Below are 27,561 nucleotides of genomic sequence, written 5' to 3'. Positions count from 1 at the left end.
ACGATGACGGTTGGCAAAACGCTGAGTCTTCTCCTGGGACAACTTCAAATTGTCCATAACCTGCCCCCAAATGTGATGCAATCTCTCTACCACCGCATCCACTCCAGGACAATCCGAGGATTCCACCTGACCGGAGGAAAATCGAGGGTGAAACCCCGAATTACAGAAAAACGGGGACACCAAGGTGGAAGAACTGGCCCGATTATTGAGGGCGAACTCTGCCAATGGCAAAAAAGCAACCCAATCATCCTGGTCAGCAGAGACAAAACACCTCAGATATGTCTCAAGGGTCTGATTAGTCCACTCGGTCTGGCCATTAGTCTGAGGGTGAAAAGCAGACGAAAAAGACAAATCTATGCCCATCCTAGCACAGAATGCCCGCCAAAATCTAGACACAAATTGGGTACCTCTGTCAGAAACAATATTCTCAGGAATACCGTGCAATCGGACAACATTCTGAAAAAACAGAGGAACCAACTCAGAAGAAGAAGGCAACTTGGGCAGAGGAACCAAATGGACCATTTTAGAGAAACGGTCACAGACCACCCAGATGACAGACATCTTCTGGGAAACAGGCAGATCTGAAATAAAATCCATCGAGATGTGTGTCCAAGGCCTCTTAGGAATAGGCAAGGGCAACAGCAGTCCGCTAGCCCGAGAACTACAAGACTTGGCCCGAGCACAAACGTCACATGACTGCACAAAGACTCGCACATCTCGTGACAGAGAAGGCCACCAGAAGGATCTTGCCACCAAATCCCTGGTACCAAAAATTCCGGGATGACCTGCCAATGCAGAAGAATGTACCTCAGAGATGACTCTGCTGGTCCAATCATCCGGAACAAACAGTCTATCAGGCGGACAACGATCCGGTCTATCCGCCTGAAACTCTTGCAAGGACCGCCGCAGATCAGGAGAAACGGCCGACAAAATTACTCCCTCCCTAAGGATACCTGTGGGTTCAGAATTACCAGGAGAGTCCGGGTCAAAACTCCTAGAAAGGGCATCTGCCTTAACATTCTTAGAACCCGGTAGGTATGACACCACAAAATTAAAGCGAGAAAAAAATAAAGACCAGCGCGCCTGTCTAGGATTCAGGCGTCTGGCAGTCTCAAGATAAATCAAATTTTTGTGGTCAGTCAATACCACCACCTGATGTCTAGCCCCCTCGAGCCAATGGCGCCACTCCTCAAACGCCCACTTCATGGCCAAAAGCTCCCGATTCCCAACATCATAATTCCGCTCTGCGGGCGAAAATTTGCGAGAAAAGAAGGCACAAGGCCTAATGACGGAGCAGTCGGAACCTTTCTGCGACAACACTGCCCCAGCTCCGATCTCCGAAGCGTCAACCTCAACCTGAAAAGGCAGATTCACATCAGGCTGACGCAACACAGGGGCAGAGGCAAAACGGCGCTTAAGCTCCTGAAAGGCCTCTACAGCATGAGGGGACCAATTAGCAACATCAGCGCCTTGTCTGGTCAAATCAGTCAGTGGTTTAACGACATCCGAAAAACCAGCAATAAATCGGCGGTAAAAGTTGGCAAAGCCCAAAAATCTCTGAAGACCCTTAAGAGAGGAGGGCTGAGTCCAGTCACAAATAGCTTGCACCTTGACGGGATCCATCTCAATGGAAGAGGGAGAAAAAATATACCCCAAAAAGGAAATTTTCTGGACCCCAAAAACGCACTTAGACCCCTTCACACATAAAGAATTAGACCGCAGAACCTGAAAAACTCTCCTGACCTGCTGGACATGAGAGTCCCAGTCATCAGAAAAAATCAGAATATCATCCAGATATATTATCATAAATTTATCCAGAAAATCGCGGAAAATATCATGCATAAAAGACTGGAAAACTGAAGGGGCATTAGAAAGACCAAAAGGCATGACCAAATACTCAAAGTGGCCCACGGGCGTATTAAATGCGGTCTTCCACTCATCCCCCTGCCTGATCCGCACCAAATTATACGCCCCACGAAGATCAATTTTAGAGAACCACTTAGCACCCTCTATACGAGCAAACAAATCAGTAAGCAATGGCAATGGGTATTGATACTTAACAGTGATCTTATTCAGAAGCCGATAATCAATACATGGTCTCAAAGAGCCGTCTTTTTTTGAGACAAAGAAAAACCCAGCTCCCAAGGGAGAAGAAGATGGACGAATATGTCCCTTTTCCAAAGACTCCTTTATATATTCCCGCATAGCAGCATGTTCCGGCACAGACAAATTAAACAAACGACCCTTTGGATATTTACAACCCGGTATCAAATCTATGGCACAATCGCACTCACGGTGCGGAGGTAACGACCCAAGCCTGGGTTCGTCAAAGACGTCTTGATAATCAGAGAGGAACTCAGGGACTTCAGAGGGAATGGACGACGAAATAGAAACCAAAGGTACGTCCCCATGAATACCCTTACATCCCCAGCTCAACACAGACATTGCTCTCCAGTCCAAGACTGGGTTGTGAGACTGCAACCATGGCAATCCCAGTACCAAATCGTCATGTAAATTATACAGCACCAGGAAACGAATAATCTCCTGGTGATCCGGATTGATACGCATGGTTACTTGTGTCCAGTATTGTGGTTTATTATTAGCCAATGGGGTGGAGTCAATCCCCTTCAGAGGAATAAGAGTCTCCAAAGGCTCTAAATCAAAACCACAACGATTGGCAAAGGACCAATCCATAAGACTCAGAGCGGCGCCAGAGTCAACATAGGCGTCCGTGGCAATGGATGACAAAGAGCAAATCAGGGTTACAGACAAAATAAACTTAGACTGAATGGTGCTAATGGAAACAGACTTATCAAGCTTCTTTGTACGCCTAGAGCATGCCGATATAACATGAGTAGAATCCCCACAATAGAAACACAATCCATTCTTCCGTCTAAAATTCTGTCGCTCGCTCCTGGACAGAATTCTATCACACTGCATACTTTCTGGCGTCTTTTCCATAGACACCGCCAGATGGTGCACCGGTTTGCGCTCCCGCAGACGCCTATCAATCTGAATAGCCATTGTCATGGACTCATTCAGACCTGCAGGCAAAGGGAACCCCACCATAACATCCTTAACGGCATCAGAGAGACCTTCTCTGAAAGTTGCCGCCAAGGCGCACTCATTCCACTGAGTAAGCACAGACCATTTACGGAATTTTTGGCAGAAAACTTCAGCTTCGTCTTGCCCCTGAGATAGTGCCATCAAAGTTTTTTCTGCCTGAAGTTCCAAATGAGGTTCCTCATAAAGCAAGCCCAAGGCCAGAAAAAACGCATCCACATCGCGTAACGCAGGATCCCCTGCTGGCAATGAGAAGGCCCAATCTTGAGGGTCACCCCTGAGCAAGGAAATCACAATCCCAACCTGCTGTGCAGGGTCTCCAGCTGAACGAGACTTCAGGGACAAATAAAGCTTACAATTATTTCGGAAATTCTGGAAGCTAGCTCTATTCCCTGTGAAGAACTCCGGCAAAGGAATTCTCGGCTCAGATACCGGAGCATGTACCACAAAATCTTGTAAATTTTGTACTTTCGTGATGAGATTATTCAAACCCGCAGTTACACTCTGGAGATCCATTATTGTCAGGTGCACACAGAGCATACAGAGATTAGGAGGAGAGAGAGAGAAAAGACTGCAGCAAGGCAGACTGGAGGAAAAAAAAAAAAAAAAAAAAAAAAATTCCAGCAGACTTCTTATAACTCTCCTTTCTCAACCAGGGTCTTTAACACTTTAACTGGCCGGTCAAACTGTCATGATCTCTGCAGGCAGAGATCATAGCAAGCCTATAGAGGGACAAGCTCTCGGAAGATGGAACTATACTGACCATGAACTAAGCCTGCCGCGCAACTAGAAATAGCCAGGTAGCATTTCCTATTCATCGCTAGATGCCCAGCTCTGGCCTAAGACCTAAATAGCTAGCAGAGGGAAATATAAGACCTGGCTCACCTCTAGAGAAATATTCCAAAGAAGACAGTAGCCCCCCCACATATAATGACGGTGAGTTCAGATGAAACAACAAACGCAGCAGGAAAATAGTCTTAGCAAATTTGAGGTCCGCTTACTAGATAGCAGAAGACAGATAGTATACTTTCATGGTCAGCAGAAAAACACTAACAAAACACCATCCAGAGATTACCTTAAACTCTGGCATTAACTCATAACGCCAGAGTAGCAATCCCTGATCAACGAGAGCTTTCCAGACACAGTAACAAAACTTCAGCTGTGAACTGGAACAAATAGGCAAAACAAAACATGGACAAAAGTCCAACTTATCTAGTAGTTGTCTAGAAGCAGGAACAAGCACTGAGAGGCATCAGATAACATTGTTGACCGGCAAGAAACCACCAGAGAAATGAGCTTAAATAGCGACACCCACTACTGATGGAATCAGGTGAAACAGGAAAGAGGATGACAAGTCCAATTCCACAAGCGGCCACCGGGGGAGCCCAGAATCCAAATTCACAACAGTTACCTATACTGTGGGTGTAGGCCGCAGGGTGGGATGAGGGGGTGTTTGGGTGTCTCCGGGTGCCCGGCCATTACTGGCTGGTCTCCAGAAATATGGCCGACGCTGGAGGCGGCGCATGCGAAGATGGTGATCTCTGGATTGAGATCTCGAGAGATGAGATTTCAGCGCTGAGATCTCATCTCTCGAGATCTTGGCCCCAACATCACCGTGATGCCATATTCCCGGAGACCACCGCACATGGAACCGTGGAAGTGCCGGGGCTCTAGCCTATCGCAAAATGTTGGCAGAGCCCCGGGCCGCACCGGACACCTGCGCAGCATCGCTGCAGCACCAGCCAGCAACCGCCGGGCACCCAGAGACACCCGGCAGCAGCACAAGACCCACGCAGCAGCGCACCGCACATCGGAGTCCCCCCTCATCCCTGCCTGCAGCATCATCCCACTCGTGCCTCCTCCAACAGCGACCCTGGGATCCCGCTTCACCGCAGCCACCAACCCCAGTAAGTAATAAGATACAAGAATTATAAGAAGCATCACCATTTAATTAAAAAATATTTTTTTCTTATTTTTCTCCTCAAAATTTGGGGTGTGTCTTATAATCTGAAGCGTCTTATAATCTGAAAAATACAGTATATATAGGGCTACAGATACTCACTGTGCTGTTTGGGGACATAGTGTGTATCACACTCAACATGGGCCAGAGTAAGCAAAGGAAAGAGTGGTCTCAGGAGATTAGAAAGAAAATTATAGACAAATATGTTAAAGGTAAAAGTTATAAGACCATCTCCAAGCAGCTTGATGTTCCTGTGACTACAGTTGCACATATTATTCAGAAATTTAAGATCCATGGGACTGTAGCCAACCTCCCTGGATGTGGCCGCAGGAGGAAAATTGATGACAAATCAAAGAGATGGATAATACGAATGGTAACAAAAGAGCCCAGAAAAACTTCTAAACAGATTAAAGGTGAACTCAAGGAACATCAGTGTCAGATCGCACCATCCGTCATTGTATGAGCAAAAGTGGACTTCATGGGAGACGACCAAGGAGGACGCCATTGTTGAAAGAAAATCATAAAACAGCCAGACTGGAATCTGCCAAACTACATGTTGTCAAGCCACAAAGCTTGAGAGAATGTCCTATGGACAGATGACATAAAAATTGAACTTTTTGGTAAGGCACATCAGCTCTGTTCACAGATGGAAAAATGAAGCATATCAAGAGGAGAACACTGTCCCCACTGTGAAACATGGTGGAGGCTCTGTTATGTTCTGGGGCTGCTCTGCTGCATCTGACACAAGGTGTCTAGAATCTGTGCAGGGTACAATGAAATCTCAAGACTGTCAAGGGATTCTAGAGAAAAATATGCTACCTAGTGTCAGAAAGCTTGGTCTGAGTCACAGGTCATGGGTCTTACATCAGGATAATGACCCAAAAGACATAGCTAAAAACACCCAAGAATGGCTAAGATGAAAGCGGACTATTCTGAAGTGGCCTTCTATGAGCCCTTACCTTAATCCTATTGAGCATCTTTGGAAATAGCTGAAACATGCCATCTGGAAAAGGCAACCTTCAAACACGAGACAGCTGGAGCCATTTGCTCTTGAGGAGTGGTCCAAAATACCTGTCAAGAGGTGCAGAAGTCTCGTTGATAGTTACAGGAATCCTTTGATTGCAGTGATTGCCTCAAAAGGTTGTGCAGCAAAATATTAAGCTAAGGGTACCATCATTTCTGTCCAGACCTATTTCATGAGTTTTATTTTTTTTTATTCTGTGGAAGTATGGTTGAAAAGCAATGTCTGACTTTCATTCATTCATTTTCATAGATTTTTTATTATTACTTTTGTCAGATTCAAGTTATTTCTGTGACCATTTGTGGGATTTTTTGTCTTTAAGTATGGGGTACCAACAATTTTGACCACGTGTGTAGGAGGAGTGAATATTTTGACTCTGCAGCCAATTTAATACGCAGTGGATGTTGGAGAGTGAAAATTACACATTTGCCTCTTTATTCCCCAACATATAGTGACAGGCTGTGCTCCAGGAGACATACACACCGCAAATTAAGTGGGTTATTCTCACTATAATATTGCTAAATACAGGGATCCTAAATGTTGTTTGAGCACACTGCTAGACTCAGAAGTGAGAGCGGATTTTGCTGGATTGGTTTATAGAAACCCTGTTGCTTTTCAACAGCTTTTTTGAACCATTAATAGTGTGGGAACCTCTGTTTTTCCATTGACAGCTGATGGACCTGAGTGGGGACTTCTTATTTGTGAGATGAGAATTGATATTATTTTTGCCTACATAAGATTGATTGGTTTCTTTTTATTCAATATTTTGGGGGCAGAATGAGCAAACAGTTGAACACCACACACTACTGGATCATCCAACAAGGTTTTCTATTAGACTGTGAACTGTCAATGTTTTGGTAAATAATTAAAGTTTTTTCATAGCTTTCCATTTTTATAGACAGTTTAAGTAGAAATGTTCAAAAATATAAAACTCAAGGATATTTTATTAAAAAATAATAATTGAGTATTTCATATGGGGTAAACTCCAACCTTGCATAAGCATACAGACCCTTTCTCGACCTAAATCTTTAAGTGGTGTAATTGGTCTTCCCAATTTTAGGAGGTACTTCCAGGCTACTGCATTACTTAGGATTCTAGATTGGCACTTTCAAGCTGATGCTAAACAATGAGTGAGGGTGGAACCGGAGAGTTTGGATGTCCCTTTAAGACATCTGCCGTGGTGTTCTGGGTAATCATTGACTATAGTCAATTGTAATTTAACTAGAGACACACTTAAAATTTGGAGCACTCTGAGAAAAGGGGAGGTTCCCAGATAGGAATATTAGCCCACTTACATCAATGTTTTTCAATTCATCCTTTCTCCCTGGATACTTGCGCAGATCTTTTCTCGGTCGGAGGGCAGTGGAGGATACCCGATTGTTTCAGGTGCTAGAAGACAGGGAGCAGGCTCAGTTTCCAAATGAGAACGTTAGGTGGTTTGAATACTTGCAATTACAATCTTTCCTAGTGGCACATAATTTTGATAAAATTTTGATTTCAAACTTCACCTTTTTTGAGAAATTGTTCTTAGAAGAAAATAGGCTGCCACATGCTATATCAGTGAGTTATGGGGGCTTGAGCTGAGAGGGTGAAGCCGAGAAGTTAACATTTCAACAGGCATGGGAGAGAGACTTGGGGATAAGCTTGTCTCCTTAGGATTGGGAAAGATGGTTTCTCTTCACTCATAAACTTGCTAGCGCTGGGATTGCACAAGAGAAGAACTATAAAGTAATACAATTCTTCGGTTTTGTCTAACAGCAGCACAAATGGTAATCCCGCGGTTTTTGAAACTTACAAACCTTCCTGACATATTACACTGGTATAAGGACATGGTAAATCTGTGTAGAAAGGAGAAGCTGTCTGCAGACTGCAATGGAACAAACAATACATTTAGAAGGATTTGGAGTGGATGGATATTATTTCAGGACTCACCTGATTTCCATAATTTGTTCTGCTGACTTTTACAGTTACATAAGAATTTGCACATTAACATATATACAGTGCCTTGCGAAAGTTTTCCGCTCCCTGAAACTTTTCAACCTTTTCCCACAAATCATGCTTCAAACATAAGGATACCAAATGTAAATTTTTGATGAAGAATCGAAAATAAGTGAAACACAATTGTGAAGTTGAACAAAATTTATTGGTTATTTTAAATTTTTGTGGAAATTCAAAAACTGAATAGTGGGGCGTGCAATATTATTCAGCCCCTTTAACTTAATACTTTGTTGTGCCTCCTTTTGCTGCGATTACAGATGCAAGTCGCTTGGGGTATGTCTCTATCAGTTTTGTACATCGAGAGACTGAAATTCTTGCCCATTCTTCCTTGGCAAGCAGCTCAAGCTCAGTGAGGTTTGATGGAGATCGTTTGTGAACAGCAGTTTTCAGCTCTTTCCACAGATTCTCGATTGGATTGAGGTCTGGACTTTGACTGGGCCATTCTAACACCTGGATACGTTTATTTGTGAACCATTCCATTGTAGATTTTGCTTTATGTTTGGGATTGTTGTCTTGTTGGAAGACAAATCTCCGTCCCAGTCTCAAGTCTTTTGCAGACTCCAACAGGTTTTCTTCAAGAATGGTCCAGTATTTGGCTCTATCCATCTTCCCATCAATTTTAACTATCTTCCCTGTCCCTGCTGAAGAAAAGCAGGCCCAAACCATGATGCTGCCACCATCATGTTTGACAGTGGGGATGGTGTGTTCAGGGTGATGAGCTGTGTTGCTTTTACGCCACACATATATTTTGGCATTGTTGCCAAAAAGTTCGATTTTGATTTCATCTGACCAGAGCACCTTCTTCCACATGTTTGGTGTGTCTCCCAGGTGGCTTGTTGCAATCTGTAAACAACACTTTTTATGGATATCTTTGAGAAATGGCTTTCTTCTTGCCACTCTTCCACAAAGGCCAGATTTCTGATTGTTGTCCTATGGACGGGCTGTCCAACCTCAGCTATAGATCTCTGCAGTTCATCCAGAGTGACCATGGGCCTCTTTGCTGCATCTCTGATCTGCCTTCTCCTAATTTGAGATGAAAGTTTAGAGGGACGGCCGGGTCTTGGTAGATTTGCGGTTGTATGATACTCTTAACATTTCAATATGATTGCTTGCACAGTGCTCCTTGGGATGTTTAACATTTTGGAAATCATTTTGTATCCAACTCTGGCTTTAAACTTCTCCACAACAGTATCACGGACCTGCCTGGTGTGTTCCTTGGTCTTCATGATGCTCTCTGTGCTTCAAACAGAACCCTGAGACTATCACAGAGCAGGTGCATTTATACAGAGACTTGATAACACACAGGCGGATTATATTTATCATCATTAGGCATTTAGGACAACATTGGATCATTCAGAGACCCACAATGAACTTCTGGAGTGAGTTTGCTGCACTGAAAGTAAAGGGGCCGAATAATATTGCACGCCCCACTTTTCAGTTTTTGAATTTCCACAAAAATTTAAAATAACCAATAAATTTCGTTCAACTTCACAATTGTGTTCCACTTGTTGTTGATTCTTCGCCAAAAGTTTACATTTCATATCTTTATGTTTGAAGCATAATATGTGGGAAAAGGTTGAAAAGTTCCAGGGAGTCGAATAATTTCGCAAGGCACTGTATATGATTTTAAGGACCCCTTTATCCATAACCCCTTTTTGTTCTTTTTTTCTTCCCTTGTCTTTCTTTCCCTCTTTTTCTTATCCTATGTCTTTCTTCTTTGAATACCTTGTTGGCGTTTGCCATATGGTTATTGTTATTGTCTACCATGGTATGTTTGACTTACTGTTAAAAGTGGTATTCTCATTTTGAATGCTAGATATTTTCTACAATTATATATATTACCATTTTTCATATATTTTTTGTTTCCAAAATGTTTAATAAAGTAGATTGAACATAAAAAATCATAATGTTTTATTTTAGCAGATGACTGTACCAGGAGATCAGAGAGACAGCAGACATCTTCATATTTTAAATCTGATGATCTTGAGATCCTACAAGATACAACTGAAGTGATTGCTGTTACTCCAGATATACCATCATCCATTCACAGCAAAGATCTGTCATTCGATCCTATGAAACAGGTCCCATCTTCTGATTCATTACCGACTACTAAGGAAAATCAAAGTCACAAAAGAGGCATTAAAAAAAAAACTGCTCCTAAAGGAAATAAGTCATTTTTCTGTTCAGAATGTGGGAAATGTTTTGCAGATAAATCAGATTTTGTTAACCACCAGAGAGCTCACACAAGGGAGAAGCCATTTTCATGTTCAGAATGTGGGAAGTGTTTTAACTGGAAAAAGTCTCTTGTTGGTCACCAGAGAACTCACACGGGGGAGAAGCCATTTTCATGTTCAGAATGCGGGAAATGTTTTAACTGGAAACATACTCTTGTTAATCACCAGAGAACTCACACAGGGGAGAAGCCATTTTCCTGTTCAGAATGTGGGAGATGTTTTAACAAGAAATCACATCTTGTTTCTCACCACAGAACTCACACAGGGGAGAAACCATTTTCCTGTTCAGAATGTGGGAAATGTTTTAACCGGAAAGATAGTCTTGTTAGACATCAGAGCAGTCACACAGAGGAGAAGCCTTTTTCATTTTCTTAATGTGGGAAATATTTTACTTGGAAATCAACTGTTGGTAAACATCAGAGATAGAACTTGAAATGGAAAGAAGGTGGGCACCACTTAATAAAATACAATTACACCATACAGCCAGGTGCTACTCAATGCGCAACCAGAGTTCTAAATAGTAAATAAAAAGAGCGCAAAATATAGTGCACACAAGGCAATAATAAATAGAAAGAGGCTTTTTTACAACAACAATGCCAAGACAGACAAAAAATGCAATTAAAAACAATTAAAATCATGATGGAGTGACATGCAAGACAATGAAAGGCAAGTAAAATAGGAAATGTGCAAACTTACAAAAATCTTCAAAAATTATTATAAAGGCAGTCAATATTGTGAATACATAATAGATCTAGTATAAAAGAGGCAATGAAAGGATCTCCAGGGAGAATGATGTCAAATGTCCATGGCTGGGGGAAAAAAAAAAACCTCAGGCAACAGCGACACGGACAGAGGATCCGGCGTGGCAGAAGAAAAAAGAAATACCAGGCAGCAAAATCTTCCAATGACTCAACGGGAAAAATACAAGCGATAACCTCAGAGAGTCAGCAATTACAGATTATTAATTTATCTACACATGCTAACTGAACTTGAGAGGTCAGTACTTGAACTGGGGTTATCATTCTCGCCGATCCATGCTACTGATAAATTTACATTAATCAAAGATCTTTTCTTATTCTGTAGGAAGATTGTATTACAGGCTCTACATTCAAAACCGGATTTGCTTCCTGATTCTGCCTCGTCACTTGACAGGCGAGTTTTTTTTAGATTTGCTTGATTTACTAAATGAAAATGAGATGAATACAGGTAGGAGACGTTTTCCAGTTAAATTGCCATCTACAACCTTTATCCCTTCTGTTAGAACCTTTTTTGAGGTTATGAAAAGTGAGATACAGTGTCTCCCTGATAATTGTTCGGATAAGCAAAACCTGATTCCATCTGATAGAAGGACTCTTTCAAGGTTGCAATCCAATACCATGTTTGTAATTAAGACTGCAGACAAAGGAGGCAACGCAGTCCTTTGGCCCATTGAGATGTATGTCCATGAAGCAAGGAGACAGCTGAACAATCCAAAAAATTATGTTAAGTTGCCATCTGATCCTACAGTCGTTTTTAATCAAAAACTTGAGCGCCTACTCTTGGTGGCTTTGACTGAAGTTATCATTAATAAGCAGGAGATGGAATATATTTTTGTGAGGAAACCTGTCATACCGACTTTCTACCTCCTGCCTTAAGTGCACAAGGACCTTAATTGTCCTCCCGGCAGACCTATTGTTGCCGGGATTGGGGGCCTTGGAGAGAGCCTGTATTTATGTAGATTTTTTTCTATAGCCAATGGTTTTGACATTACCATCATATTTAAGGGATTCTTTGGATCTTATTGAAAAATTGAGGAGTCTACAATTACCTGAGTTAGTCTTATTAGTGACAATAGATGAAGAATCATTGTACACAAACATTACGCATCAACATGGACTGAATGCTGTAGAATATTTTTTAGAAAGTCAGAATTTTTCAGATTTACAGCATAATTGTTTTCTCCTTGGTCTATTGAAATTCATTTTGACTCACAATTAATTCATTTTTCATTTTTTCGTCAGATTTCTGGCATGGCGATGGGGGCATTCTGTGCTCCGTCTTTCGCCAACCTCTTTTTGGGGTGGTGGGAGGCGGAGCATGTGTACCTATTGCCGGCACTTCAAGCACATGTTTTTTCATGGTTTCGTTTCATTGATGATGTTTTTTTCATTTGGACAGGTACTCAAAATGATTGTGAGGATTTTATTGTATCACTAAATCAGAATTCATTTAATATTTGTTTGACTCATCATTTTTCTCTTTCTACTGTAGAATTTTTGGATCTCAGGCTCTCTCCAAAGTAACCAATTGTGCACAAACCTTTTTCGGAAGAAGACAGCGACCAATGGACTATTGGACTTCAGAAGTTTCCACCCGGAACATCTCAAACGTGGTAGTGGTATACCTTATGGACAATTTATAAGATTGCGTCTTAAATGTTCAGAGATATGGGACTACAAGACCCAATTTGGGGACCTCTCGGCACGGCTGCGCAGCAGGGGGTATCCCAGATCAGTGATAATGCAGGCCTATCGTAGAAAGGTATCCAAGACTCGAGATCAGCTACTAACTCCAAGTCCAGGTGCTCCTAATAATGATATTAGATTTATAACCACTTTCCATAATCAATGGGAGAGGGTAAAAGGCCTTTTTCAGACACACTGGCAATTCTTAAGACCAATTCACGCATTTCTGATTTGTTGCCGGAACGTCCGGTAATGACCGCTAGAAGGGCTCCAAATTTTAGTGATTCCTAAATGAAAAGCCATTTTGTTCAGCCTACCACAAGGTTAGGTACGGGCTATCGGTTACGGGGATCCTACCCATGCGGTGAGTGCAATATTTGTGGATATGTGGAACGTACAACTTCCTTTGTCAATCCAGTTGATTCGTGTACTTACATATTGAAGGATTACATAAATTGCAAAACACATAATGTTATTTATGTACTGATCTGCCCATGCTCTACGTTATACATTGGTCAAACATCTCAGGAGATGCGGAAACGTATACAGCAACATATATCGAATATAGGTTTGGCCAGATAAGATGTGGCTAAAGGGAAAACTATAACCACTGTAGCTTCCCATTTTTTGGAGCACCAAGCTGAACTCACATGGGGATTAAGGGTGTTGGGCCTTCAAAAGGTTAGGCCTAACATACGTAGAGTGGATCGACAAGGGGAACTGCTAAGATTGGAATCCCGGTGGATGTATGAACTAAATTCTGTTAGACCATTCGGCATTAATGAAGATCTTTTTTTTACAGGTTTCCTTATGACTTAGTTTTTGAGTTATGGGGGCCCTGGGTGATTAAGTAATTGGGGCCTCATTGCCCTTGTGTGTGTGGATTTGGGTTCTCTATGGGTTTGTATAGGCGTAGTGTAAGGTACTCATATGGCATTAGGGTGGCATGATATTATATATTGGTATTTATAATTGTATTATTTTGGTTTCTATCATGGTTGAATAGTTTGTTGCTTTTGTGGGGAAAGAGAAAAAAAAACTTTTTTTTTTTTTACATACCACCTTTTATGATGTGGATTGTATTAATCCAACTGTGTTGTTGGCTGCCTGGCTTATAAGTGAGAAAGAAGAAAGGGATTAGGGGGAGATATGGAGAAATGGAAGGGATAGCAAAGGGATAAATTAATGAAGGATAATAGAGATCATACCTCTTTGGAACATGGTGCATTTTTAGTTGCTTGGTTCCCTCATCCATATTCCCCATGAAAGGTATGCCAACTTTTGCTCTGCACAGCTTGTTTATGCCGTCCAAATGTGCTTACTAGGTGTTGTATGTTTTATTGTTTATTTTGCTTTTTGTATTCATTTATTTTATTATGCAGAAGGTATGGGTCCAATTTGCGCATGCGCACTGATGGCCGGATGCTTGGCTCCGGCAGTCGCCTCTTTTCCTGGATCGCACATGATTGAATTGCCGCGTGTGCATTGGCCATTGGACTTTCTCTCCATCTGATTGTAAACACTCAGTGGATGCCACTCGTATGTGTAGCGTTCACTGAGTGATTAGCAAATGCACTTGCTTTCTGTAAATCGGGTTCTGACTCACTATGACAACTACCCCTGATGAAGCTGCTTTGAGGCAGCGACACGCGTTGGGCAGAGCTAGGGCATGCTGACTTAGTAAGTATGTTTAGATATTTGTGCGGTCTTTGTTGAGAAACTTGGTGACTGTCAGCTCACCATGGGGGCTTGTTCACACACGTGATCCTTATTTGGCTTATTTCTGCCTTAGTATTTTGTTACAAACACATTCTGAGTGTTTGCATGTGTGTTTGAGCCTCTGATGGACTGTCTCCACTCTGGTGATCTATGACTTCATACATTGATTCATGCATGTTTATATTTTGTATATATGACAATTGTCAGGTGGGTATTTATATTTTATTTGATTCTCAGGGAGATTGATCAGTTGGCTTACTACAGTTATTTAAACATTTCATTATTATATCACATAGCCTGTTAGACACCCAATATATATATTTTTTCCAGCCATGGACATTTGACAGATCTATCTATCTATATACCAGATCTATCATGTATTCACAATATTGACTGCCTTTATAATAATTTTTGAAGATTTTTGTAATTTTGCACATTTCCTATTTTACTTGCCTTTCATTGTCTTGCATGTCGCTCCATCATTAATTGTTTTTAATGCATTTTTTGTCTGTCTTGGCATTGTTGTTGTAATAAAGCCTCTTCCTATTTATTATTGCCTTGTGCAAACTATATTTTGCACTCTTTTCCTTTACTATTTAAACATCAGAGATGTCACATAGGGGAGAAGCCTTCTTTTCCATCACCCATGATGGCACCACGAGAGAGGTGATCCACCCTTCAAGGACAGGAAACCTTCAAGATAAAAAGGGTGGCTCCTCTCTCCGCATCAATTGGTTTCCTGTCCTTGATGAGGAATTCTCAAGATGAAATCTTAGAGTTGTGATTATCAGTCAGTACCCTCAAGGTGCAGGTTTCAGCTTTGGCGGCGTTACCTGTGACCTGGCGAATGATAGGTGGGTGGCAAGGTTTATCAGAGTCTACTCAGAGCAAACTCTGTCCCATCTCCTACACCTACTCCTTGGGATCTAAGGTCCCTTTGAGCCATTGAAAATGGTGTCAGAAGGGATAATTGCATTAAAGACAGCCGTATTAGTGGCACTTATTTCGGCTCCTAGAATAGGTGACTTGCAGGCATTATCAGCAGACCCTTGCAACACTCAAGTCATGGACAATAGAATTGCATTAAGATTAGACCCAGCTTATCTCTCCAAGATGGTGTCAAGGTTCCATAGGGCTCAGGAAATAACCCTACCATCTTTCTGTCCTAACCCTAGTAACCAGAAGGAGGAGAGGCGTCATTGCCTGGACATTAGGAGATGTCTTCTACGATACTTAGAGGTAACGGAACCCTGGAGAAAGCAAAGGGCCTTGTTTGTCTCGTTTCAGGGGTCGAGAAGGGGCCTTAAGGTCTCTAAACAGACTATAGCTAGATGGGTGAGAGAGGCCATTAAATTAGCATATAATAGTGCAGGCAGGGCTGTTCCAGAAGGTCTGAAGGCCCATTCCACAAGAGCCATGTCAACATACTGGGTGGAGAGAGCAGATGCTTCCATCGACCAAATCTGTAAGGTGGCCATTCGGTCCTCTCCATCTACCTTCTTCAGACATTATAGGTTAGATCTGTCTGCTTCCTCTGACCTCACATTCGGGAGAAGGGTGTTACAGGCAGTGATCCCTCCCTAAGAAACTACAAATCTCTAATTCTCTCGTCGTGCTGTCATGGGTGATGGAAAGTGGAAAATTTAACCTTGAGCACTACTAGAGAAGGGGTGCCAAGGACAGGTTCCCAAACCATATAGATTAATAGTAAGAGACCTAGCACTCAACTTTAGGTAAGATGCAGCAGGAAAAATTTATTGTAGTAAATACAGGAAAACATTTCTGTCAATTGTAACCTTCATCAGTTACAGGGGTTATTAAATGAAAGCCGGTAACGGGAATTATAATCGCTGCACGATCATATATCAAATTAGTTCAGCGTGGTTGTTGTAGGCAAACCTGCTATGAGCAAATAGGAAGATTCCTGGAGCTGCAGTGCTCTCCGACGCGGCATCCACCGCTTGTCACGAGACAAGCAGTGGATGCTGCGTTGGAGAGCACTGCAGCTCCAGGAATCTTCCTATTTGCTCATAGCAGGTTTGCATGCAGTGATCTTGGAGTTCTTTACTAGTGATGAGCGAATATACTCGTGGTTTTCCCGAGCACGCTCGGGTGAGCTCCGAGTATTTGTTAGAGATTTTGTTTTTGTTGATTCAGCTGCTTGATTTACAGCTACTAGCCAGCCTAAGTACATGTGGGGGTTGCCTAGTTGCTAGGGAATCCCCACTTGTAATCAAGCTGTCTAGTAGTTGCAAATCATCTAGCTGCAGCAAGGAAAGCTAAATCTCTGAACACTAACAAATACTCAGAGATCACCCAAGCGTGCTCTGGAAAACCCGAGCAACGAGTATATTCGCTCATCACTATTCTTTACCTCTCTCTCCAAGGCTTTTCTCCAACGATTGCTCAGTTTGGTTGGACGGCCAGGTCTAGGAAGACTTCTGTTGGTCCCAAACGTTTTCCATTTAAGGATTATCGAGGCCACTGTGCTCTTAGGAACCTTGAGTACTGCAGAAATTCTTTTGTAACCTGGGCCAGATCTGTACCTTGCCACAATTCTGTCTCTGAGCTCCTTGGCCAGTTCCTTTCACCTCATGATTCTCATTCATTTGGTCTGACATGCACTGTGAGCTGTGAGGTCTTATATAGACAGGTGAGTGCCTTTCCAAATCAATTCCTATCAGTTTAATTAAACACAGCTGGACTCCAATGAAGGAGTAGAACCATCTCAAGGAAATGGACAGCATGTGACTTAAATACAAGTATCTGAGCAAAAGGTCTGAATACTTATGACCATGTGATATTTCAGTTTTTCTTATTTAATACATTTGCAAAAATTACTACATTTCAGTTTTTTTCCGTCAAGATGGGATACAGAGTGTACATTAATGAGAAAAAATATGAACTTTTTTGAATTTACTAAATGGCGGCAATGAAACAGAGTGAAAAATTTATTGGGGTCTGAATACTTTCCGCACTCACTGTAGGGTGAGGTGACATATACACACTCACTTGTGTTTTTCCTCCTATAGAGACTGCCCTAGTTTGGTATTGTAACAGCTGTCTATTAGTAGTGCAGGCAAATTGTCCTAGACTAAACTCAGTTTTCAGACGGCCCAATATATACCACTCAGGGAACACTTACCTGCTCCAAAGATCAATAGCAGCTTCTAACTAATTGTCATGCTGCAGTCTGTCAAGAAATTAGTGCAATATCATTATAAAGACTAGGGATATGTGCAACTATAATGTCTGGGAGATCCGTGCTATTTTTTACTATGAATATAGAAATTATCTCTGGAAGTTGTGTTCCCTGAGCGGTATGTACTGTATTTTCACATACTATCTATTCCTGACACTGGAGTGGCTTATAAACTTACGAAGTATATAATTTGAAGGCTGCAGTCTGCCAATATGTGGCTAGTTTTCTGACTGTTTCGGATAACATGATAAATGATTTTAGGGTTTTATTCGTCTAGTCTCTCTTGAACATACAGCTCTGGCAAAAATTAAGAGACCACTGCAAAATGTTCAGTTTTTTTGACTTTTCTCTTTATAGGTATATTTTTGAGTAAAATGTAAATTGTTCTTTTATTCTATAAACGTCTGACAACATGTCTCCGAAGTTCCAAGCAATACATTTTGTATTTTTTTTCTGACAAAGAAAAATGGTCAAAATTAAAATAAAAAAAAACCCCAGTGCTTTCAGACCTCAAATAATGCAACACCATTTTTTTTTAGGGACCACATCACATTTGAAGTCATTTTGAGGGGTCTATATGATAAAAAATAACCAAATGTGATACCATTATAAAAACTACACCCCTCAGTGTGCTCAAAACCGCATTCAAGAAGTTTATTAACCCTTCGGGTGTTTCACAGGAATTTTTGGAATGTTTAAAAAAATGAATATTTAACTTTTTTCACAAATTTATTTCAGCTCCAATTTGTTTTATTTTACCAAGGGTAACAGGAGAAAATGGACCCCAAAAGTTGTTGTACAATTTGTCCTGAGTACGCCGATACCCCATATGTGGGGGTAAACCACTGTTTGGGCGCATGGCAGAGCTCGGAAGGGAAGGAGCGCCATTTGACTTTTCAATGCAAAATTGACAGGAATTGAGATGGGACGCCATGTTGCATTTGGAGAGCCACTGACGTGCCTAAACATTGAAACCCCCCACAAGTGACACCATTTTGGAAAGTAGACCCCCTAAGGAACTTATCTAGATGTGTGGTGAGCACTTTGACCCACCAAGTGCTTCACAGAAGTTTATAATGTAGAGCCTTTACGGCTCTAATTAAAAAAAAAAACTTTCCCATGAAAATAATTTTTTAGCCCCCAGTTTTGTATTTTTCCAAGGGTAACAGTTGAAATTGAACCCCAGAAGTTGTCCAATTTGTCCTGAGTACGCTGCTACCCAATATGTGGGGGAGAACCACCGTTTGGGCGCATGGCAGAGCTCGGAAGGGAAGGAGCGCCATTTGGAATGCAGACTTAGATGGATTGGTCTGCAGGCGTCACGTTGCATTTGCAGAGGACCTGATGTAACTAAACAGTAGAAACCCCCCACAAGTGACCCCATATTGGAAACTAGACTCCCCAAGGAACTTATCTAGATGTGTTGTGAGAACGTTGAACCCCCAGGTGTTTCACAACAGTTTATAACGCGGAGACGTGAAAATAAAAAAAACAAAACATTTTTTCCACAAAAATTATTTTTTAGCCCCCAGTTTTGTATTTTCCCAAGGGTAACAGGAGAAATTGGACCCCAAAAGTTGTTGTCCTATTTGTTCCGAGTACGCTGATACCCCATATGTGGGGGGAACCACCGTTTGGGCGCATGGGAGAGCTCGGAAGGGAAGGAGCGCCATTTGGAATGCAGACTTAGATGGAATGGTCTGCAGGCATCACATTGCATTTGCAGAGCCCCTAATGTACCTAAACAGTAGAAACCCCCCACAAGTGACCCCATATTGGAAACTAGACCCCCCAAGGAACTTATCTAGATGTGTTGTGAGAACTCTGAACCCCCAAGTGTTTCACTACAGTTTATAACGCAGAGCCGTGAAAATAAAAAATCTATTTTTATTCAGTCGCCATGACAGCACAACGAGAGGGGATCCGCCCTTCAGGGACAGGAAACCTCAGACATAAAAGGGCGGCACTTCACTCCCCCGTCAGTTGGTTTCCTGTCCCTGACAGGGGAACCTCTTCAGACAGACTCTAAGAAGAGGGATGAAGATTTAAGAAGATATCCCACTTCTGACAGGCCGATGCAGGTAGCGGGGGTCCCCTACCTCAGCCTGGTCAGATTGTGGAAGCACCACACGGCAGGGGTACTGTCGGTGTCGGTGACAGCAGTGAGAAGCGGCCTCTGATAGCGTGGGCTGACTTCTAATGTGGACCGCGCACGTACCTGGTAAGTATACAGGGCTGCGCTTTGCGGGGTCGTGTCTGCTGGGGCCTCCGGGGGTCTGTGCGCTGCCTGGTGCGGGCGCGCTGATTGCTCCGGGCGGTGCTGGCGTCCTCCTGCACGTGTCGGCCTGCAATGCCGCGGTCGCGACCAGAAGTGACATTTCCGGATGTTGCGGCTGGCAGCGCGGCCTGATGACGCGGCGGGGCATGCCCAGTAGCGCCGTCCCGGTCAATGGCGGCGCCCTGTTGTCCGGGCTGTGCTGGATCTCGGCGGGGGCGGGGGCGCGACCCTGGGGAGCGTGCCTATCAGCGCCTGGTACTAATCGCACCACCTGGAGATCCTGCTGTCCCCCACCCGGGGGTGGTACCATGGGGGTATATTTAAGGTAGCACATACCGGCTGTGAGGTGCTCCTGATCCTTTCTCGTGATGGATTCGCCAGAAGGAGCATCGCAGCTGGTCAGACAGCAGCAGCAGCAGGAGTTGGAAGAGCCTCAAGTGAGCTCCCAGCAGCGATCTAGTGGCAGTAGTCGCGCTGGTGGAGCTAAGGCGGCTCAGAAATCAACCAAGTCCTCAGGCCGTAAGGAACCTCCGGATAAGAAGGACCCCTCGATCACGGTACCATTCGCTGCAGGGATGGGTAAGTGAGCTACGTGAAAGTACGCTTTCTGATTGCTGTCCCTCCTTGTATTCCCTCTCTCCTTATTATGGGAGAAAATGTGCTTCCAAGTCCAAGCATAGGGAGTGTGCCATGTGTACGGAGCCACTTCCAGATGGGCATAAAAAGAAGCTGTGCAGATCCTGCATACAGCGTTTAATTGAGGAGGAGGCCCCTGACCTTACGTCTACTCTTAGGGATATGGTTAAACAGGAGGTCAGAGATTCCATGAGGTCCAGGTCTCACAAGACAGTTTCCAAAAAAAGAAAGGAAATTTCATCCCCAGCCTCAGATGTGGATTCAGAGACAGGTGGTGTGAGCTCGGATTCTCTTCCATCATCTTCATCTTCAGAGGACATTGAATCTAGCTAAGCCTGTCTGTCAATAAATAGGATTAACCACCTAGTCAAGGCCGTCAACAACACTATGGGGATTAAAGAGACCCAGTCAGAATGTTCCATCCAGGACATAATGTTCAAGGGCATAGATCGTAAATCCCAGAGGGTTTTTCCTGTGGTAGATAAAATCAAGTCGCTGATTACAAAAGAATGGAAGAAACCCGAAAGGAAGGGGTCACTTCCACCAGCATTCAAAAGGAGATATCCTTTCGAGGAGGAGGCTTCATCCTCTTGGGACAAGGTCCCGAAATTGGATGCTGCAGTGGCCAAAGCGTGCAGAAAAACTTCTCTCCCATTTGAGGATTTGGGAAACCTAAAGGACCCGCTTGATAGGAAAGCTGATGTGTTCCTTAAAGGAGCTTGGGAGACATCAGCGGGATCCCTGAGGCCAGCAATTGCGGCCACTTGCACAGCCCGGTCATTGATGGTGTGGCTGGGCCACCTGGAAGACCAGCTTAAGGATAAAGTTCCTAGAAATGAAATCCTATCTTCTATGTCCATAATTCAAGATGCAGCAGCCTTCCTTTCAGATGCGTCAGCGGATTCTGTTAGGCTGGCCGCAAGGTCCTCAGCCTTGTCCAACGCAGCCCGTAGAGCACTTTGGATAAAATGTTGGCCGGGAGACTTATAGGCCAGATCAAAGTTATGTGGCATCCCCTGTGAAGGGGTTCATTTGTTTGGACCGGTGCTAGATGAGCTGCTAGAAAAGGCGGGTGACAGTAAAAAGCGGTTCCCTCTTTTCAGAACACCCTTTTATAGGCGAGATTACAACAGAGGATGGTCTTATCGCCGAAGATCTGACAGAGATTCAAATAGAGAATCGACCAGATATAACTCCAACAGAAGAAGAGGTAGAGGATATATGTTTAACTCCTCTCGGGACTCTAAAAAACTTCAATGACTGGCGGTCCAGGTGGGCGGTAGGCTTTTAGCCTTCTACCCGGCCTGGTTGAAGATCACCAATAGTCCGTGGATCCTCAGTATCATTAAAGAGGGTTTAAAATTCCAGTTCCATCATATCCCTCAGGACAAATTTAAATTAACTCCCATCCGTTCTTCTCCTGCAGAACAATTGGCACTGGAGTCAGAAGTCCAGGATCTCCAACAAAAGAGGGTTCTGATTAGAGTACCCACGGAAGAGCGAGGTAAGGGGTTTTATTCCCCTTTATTCCTGATAAAAAAAACCTGATGGGTCATATCGTACCATCATCAATCTAAAAGGCCTGAATGAATTCTTGCTGATCCCATCCTTTAAAATGGAATCTGTGAAAACGGCAATAAAACTTCTCTTTCACAATTGCTTCATGGTTGTCTTAGATCTGAAACACGCCTATTGCCATGTCCCAATACATGTAAATCATCAGCGTTTTCTCAGGGTGGCGGTTTCACTCGCCGGCACTGTGGAGCACTTTCAATATCAGGCACTCCCTTTTGGTGTTGCAGTTGCACCCCGTGTTTTCACTAAGATCATGGTAGAGGTTATGGCACACCTTAACGAACAAAACATACTAATAATTCCCTACCTAGATGATTTATTGATTGTGGGACGTTCAGAATCACACTGTAAAGACCAGTTGGGGAAGGTGATGGCAGTATTACATAACTTAGGATGGGTTATTAATCTCAAGAAGTCGCGTCTACAGCCCTTAAGATCACAGGAGTTTTTAGGTTTTATCATAGATTCTGGTCAGCAGGAATGTCGCCTGCCGGACTCAAAAGTGGACAGTATTCATCGGCTGGTCACCAGAACGATTAGTAATCCCGTAGTCTCCTTAAGAGAAGCGATGTCACTTTTGGGTTCTCTTACTTCTTGTATTCCGGCGGTGCTCTGGGCACAGTTTCACTCGAGATCTCTGCAGTGGGATGTTTTACATAATTTTCGTCAGCTGGGGGCTAATCTCGATTGCAAATTTTCACTATCTGTTGAGACCACTAATTCACTAATTTGGTGGACGCACATACCGAATCTTCGTAGAGGGGTACCCTGGACAAATCGAATAACACGAGTAATAACAACTGATGCTAGCCCTATGGGTTGGGGGCACACTGGGAGAATAATTGGATCCAGGGTTTGTGGTCCCAGTCTGAACGAAACTCATCCTCCAATCTAAAGGAATTGTTAGCGGTAGAACGCGCATTGAATGGGTTCCTTATTATTATTATTATTTATTTATATAGCACCATTAATTCCATGGTGCTGTACATGAGAAAGGGGTTACATACAGGGTTATAGCTATCATTTACAGTAAACAGGTTTACAGTGACTCACTGGTACAGAGGGGAGAGAACCCCTGCAGCGTAGACATGTCAGACTATTCTCTGACAACCAGGTGACCGTTGCCTATATTAACCATCAAGGAGGTACGCGGTCTGGGTCGTTAATGGACGTTGCGAATCGTATTTTTCAGATGGCCGAGAATCACCTACTTTCCCTTACGGCTCTTCATATAAAGGGAAAACTCAATACCATGGCCGATTATTTAAGCCGCAACGAACTCAAACAAGGGGACTGGTCTTTAAAACCGGCTGTCTTCAATCAGATCGTACATTTGTGGGGATGTCCAGAAATAGATCTCTTTGCCAGTCGAGGAAACAGAAAACTACATCAATTCTGTTCCCTAAACCCAAAGGACAACCCGTATGCAGTCGACGCTCTCCTAATCTCCTGGAACTTCAGTCTCGCCTATGCCTTTCCCCCTCTAAACCTAATTCCTATAGTTCTGAGGAAAATACAGGAAGACAGGGCCCGAGTGATACTAATAGCCCCGTTCTGGCCCAGAAGGTCGTGGTTCCCATGGCTGAGAAACATGTCCATTTCCCAGCCATGGATCCTCCCAGAAATACCAGACCTCCTCTCCCAGGGTCCAATCCTGCATCCACGAGTAGCCAACTTACACCTAACAGCGTGGAATTTGAGAGGTCACTACTAAAGGAGAAAGGATTTTCTCAAAATCTTATTAATACACTTCTTAAGAGTAGGAAAACCTCTACGACAAACATTTATGTCAGGGTTTGGAGAAAGTTCCTATCGAGTTCAGGGGCACAGATTGATCAAAAGCCTTGTATCACTCAAATTTTAGAATTTTTACAAAGGGGACTAGAGATGGGCTTAGCCACCAGCACCCTCAGAGTTCAGGTGTCGGCTCTGGGGGCGCTATATAATTCTAACTTAGCCAGTAATCACTGGATATCTAGGTTCTTCAAGGCGGTTACCAGATCCAGACCGGTTATTAAACAGAAGATAGAGAGATATAGACCACGGCACTCAGGGCTTCTTGGAGGTGCACAAGTTAGGTATCCAACCCAAACAGAAGATAGTTCCATGGGACCTAAATCTTGTGCTCTCAGCTCTAACACAAGCCCCATTCAAGCCTATTGATACTGTCCCAATCAAAATCCTGTTGGTTAAAACGGCCCTCCTAGTTGCCCTCACGTCCGCAAGAAGGGTTAGTGATCTACAAGCATTGTCTAGGCAACCTCCATATATGCAGTTTAGGGAAGATAGAGTTGTTATGAAACCTGACCCCCTTTATCTTCAAAAAGTTGCTTCAAAATTTCATAGATCACAAGAGGTGGTCCTACCTTCGTTTTGTTCTAATCCCTCTAATGATAAGGAACCTAGATTTCATTGTTTGGATGTACGAAGGTGGCTTCTCAAATATATTTCAGTTACAGACACCTGGAAAAAAGATAACTCCTTATTTATATCCTACCAGGGAGTTAGGAAGGGGCTTAGGGTATCAAAAAATACACTAGCCAGATGGATCAGGGAGGCGATATCTCTCGCTTATACCGCAGGTGACGTGGGAATTCCAGATGGTATAAAGGCTCACTCCACTCAGGCGGTAGCCACATCCTAGGCTGAGAGAGCAGAGGTGTCGATTGAAGACATTTGTAAGGCGGCCACATGGTCTTCTCCATCTACCTTTCTTAGACACTATAGATTAGATCTAGGTGGCTCCTCCGACCTCACGTTTGGGAGAAGGGTGCTGGAGGCAGTGGTCCCTCCCTAGTCGCCGGCGCCAGAGACCATTGGAGAAGCAGGGACCGTGTCAGGAGGGGTTAGTATGACGGGGGAGGGTGAGCCATGTGATATTCACCTGTCCCTGTTCCACCTCCAGGCTCTGTCTTCCATGTCCTCTGGCTGTGGTGATCAGGTCAGAGGGCACGATGACATAGTTACTGCGCGCCCTCTGCCTGAACAGTCACTGCAGAGACCCGGAAGACACAGCGGCGCGCGGTGGTGGAACGGGGACAGTTGAATAAATATGTACGCTACTTACCTGGTAGCAGTGTTTTTTCAGGAGCCCATGACAGCACCCTTATATTCCCTATCCTCTTTGCTTATTGGAGTCGACACTTCCTTTAGTTAATTCCTAAGTTTTTTCACTGGGTGAATTGTACCATGTTTTAAAATTGTTTATGTGCTACTAACCTAGAAGGTCCCTTCGTACTCTGTAAACCAACTGACGGGGGAGTGAGGTGCCGCCCTTTTATGTCTGAGGTTTCCTGTCCCTGAAGGGCGGATCCCCTCTCGTTGTGCTGTCATGGGCTCCTGAAAAAACACTGCTACCAGGTAAGTAGCGTACGTATTTTCCACAAAAATTATTTTTTAGCCCCCAGTTTTGTATTTTCCCAAGGGTAACAGGAGAAATTGGACCCCAAGAGTTGTTGTCCAATGTGTCCGGAGTACGCTGATATCCCATATGTTGGGGTAAAGCCCTGTTTGGGCACACGGGAGAGCTCGGAAGGGAAGGAGCACTGTTTTACTTTTTCAACACAGAATTGGCTGGAATTGAGATCGGACGCCATGTCGCGTTTGTGCCTAAACAGTGGAAACCCCCCAATTATAACTGAAACCCTAATCCAAACACACCCCTAACCCTAATCTCAACGGTAACCCTAACCACACCCCTAACCCTGACACGCCCCCAACCCTAATCCCAACCCTATTCCCAACCGTAAATGTAATCCTAACCCTAACTTTAGCCCCAACCCTAACTGTAGCACTAACCCTAGCCCCAACCCTAACCCTATCCCTAACCTTAACTCTTACTTTAGCCCTAATGGGAAAATGGAAGTAAATACTTTTTTTAATTTTTCCCTAACTAAGGGGATGATGAAGGGGGGTTTGATTTACTTTTATTGCGGGTTTTTTATCGGATTTTTATGATTGGCAGCCGTCACACACTAAAAGACGCTTTTATTGCAAAAAATATTTTTTGCATTACCACATTTTGAGACCTATAATTTTTCCATATTCCCATTATGGAGTCATGTGAGGTCTTGTTTTTTGCGGGACGAGTTGACGTTTTTATTGGTAACATTTTAGGGCACGTGACATTTTTTGATCGCTTTTTATTACGATTTTTGTGAGGCAGAATGACCAAAAACCAGCTATTTATGAATTTCTTTTGGGGGCGCTGTTTGGTAAAATGGATAAAGCAGTTTTATTCTTCGGGTCAGTACGATTACAGCGATACCTCATTTATATCATTTTTTATGTTTTGGCGCTTTTATACGATAAAAACTATTTTATAGAAAAAATAATTATTTTGGCATCGCTTTATTCTGAGGACTATAACTTTTTTATTTTTTTGCTGATGATGCTGTATGGCAGCTCGTTTTTTGCGGAACAAGATGATGTTTTCAGCGGTACCATGGTTATTTATATGCCTCTTTTTGATCGCGTATTATTCCACTTTTTGTTCTGCGGTATGATAATAAAGGTTTGTCTTTTGCCTTGTTTTTTTTTTTCTAACGGTGTTTACTGAAGTGGTTAACTAGTGGGACAGTTTTATAGGGTCGGGTCGTTTAGATAAAGGAATGTATTTATTGGAACAATATTTTTTTTTTATCATTATTTATTTAGGATTTTTTTTCTTTCACACATGTAATTTTTTTTTTTTACTTTTTTACTTTGCCCCAGGGGGGACATCACAGTAAAGTGACAGATCGCTGATCTGACACTTTGCTGTTCACTGTGTCAGATCAGCGATCTGACATGCACAGCAGGGAGGCTTCCCGGCGCCTGCTCTGAGCAGGCGCTGGTAAGCCACCTCCCTGCAGGACCCAGATGCAGCCCCGCGGCCATTTTGGATTCGGGCCTGCAGGGAGGAGGAGGTAAGAGACCCTCGCAGCAACGCGATCACATCGTGTTGCTCCGAGGGTCTCAGGGAAGCCAGCAGGGAGCCCCCTCCCAGCGCGATGCTTCCCTATACCGCCGGAACACTGCGATCATGTGTGATCGCAGTGTGCCGGGGTTAATGTGCCGGGGGCAGTCCGTGATCGCTCCTGGCACATAGTGCCGGATGTCAGCTGCGATAGTCAGCTAACACCCGGCCGCGATCGGCCGCGCTCCCCCTGTGAACGCGGCCGATCGCTCTGGACATACTATTCCGTCCTTGGGAAGTAGGGCCCACCCCACATGGACGGAATAGTACGTCCAGTGGCAGAAAGGGGCTAAATAGTCTCTTGATGAGTCGCCTTTGGTGAGGAGTTGGACAATGAATCACTTAGAAATGAGAGTCTTGGAGAGTGAGTGTGGTATATGTCACCTCACCCTATATACTAAGATGTGGGGTATATGTTTTTTCTATTAGTCACCTTCTGACTAACCTTCAGGGGGTGAATTATGGGTATAGTTT

The 27,561-nt window shown here is 43.4% G+C and overlaps 2 protein-coding genes across 2 annotated transcripts in view; one reads left to right on the top strand and one right to left on the bottom strand.

The window, feature by feature from the left end:
* Positions 1-13,233, top strand: part of LOC143766458 (gastrula zinc finger protein XlCGF66.1-like) — a 59,762-nt gene extending 46,529 nt beyond the window's left edge. The window contains exons 7-8 of the mRNA XM_077254173.1: positions 9,966-11,482; positions 12,527-13,233. Coding sequence (XP_077110288.1) covers positions 9,966-10,651 — 686 coding nt within the window. The 3' untranslated portion in view covers positions 10,652-11,482; positions 12,527-13,233. The remainder of the gene's footprint in view (positions 1-9,965; positions 11,483-12,526) is intronic.
* The window catches only part of LOC143766434 (uncharacterized), a 353,435-nt gene that overhangs the window by 196,944 nt on the left and 128,930 nt on the right, over positions 1-27,561 (bottom strand). The window lies entirely within an intron of this gene.

This window comes from Ranitomeya variabilis, chromosome 4 (assembly GCF_051348905.1).
Source record: "Ranitomeya variabilis isolate aRanVar5 chromosome 4, aRanVar5.hap1, whole genome shotgun sequence".
Lineage (NCBI taxonomy): Eukaryota > Metazoa > Chordata > Amphibia > Anura > Dendrobatidae > Ranitomeya > Ranitomeya variabilis.
This window is presented reverse-complemented; position numbering and strand designations above follow the sequence as displayed.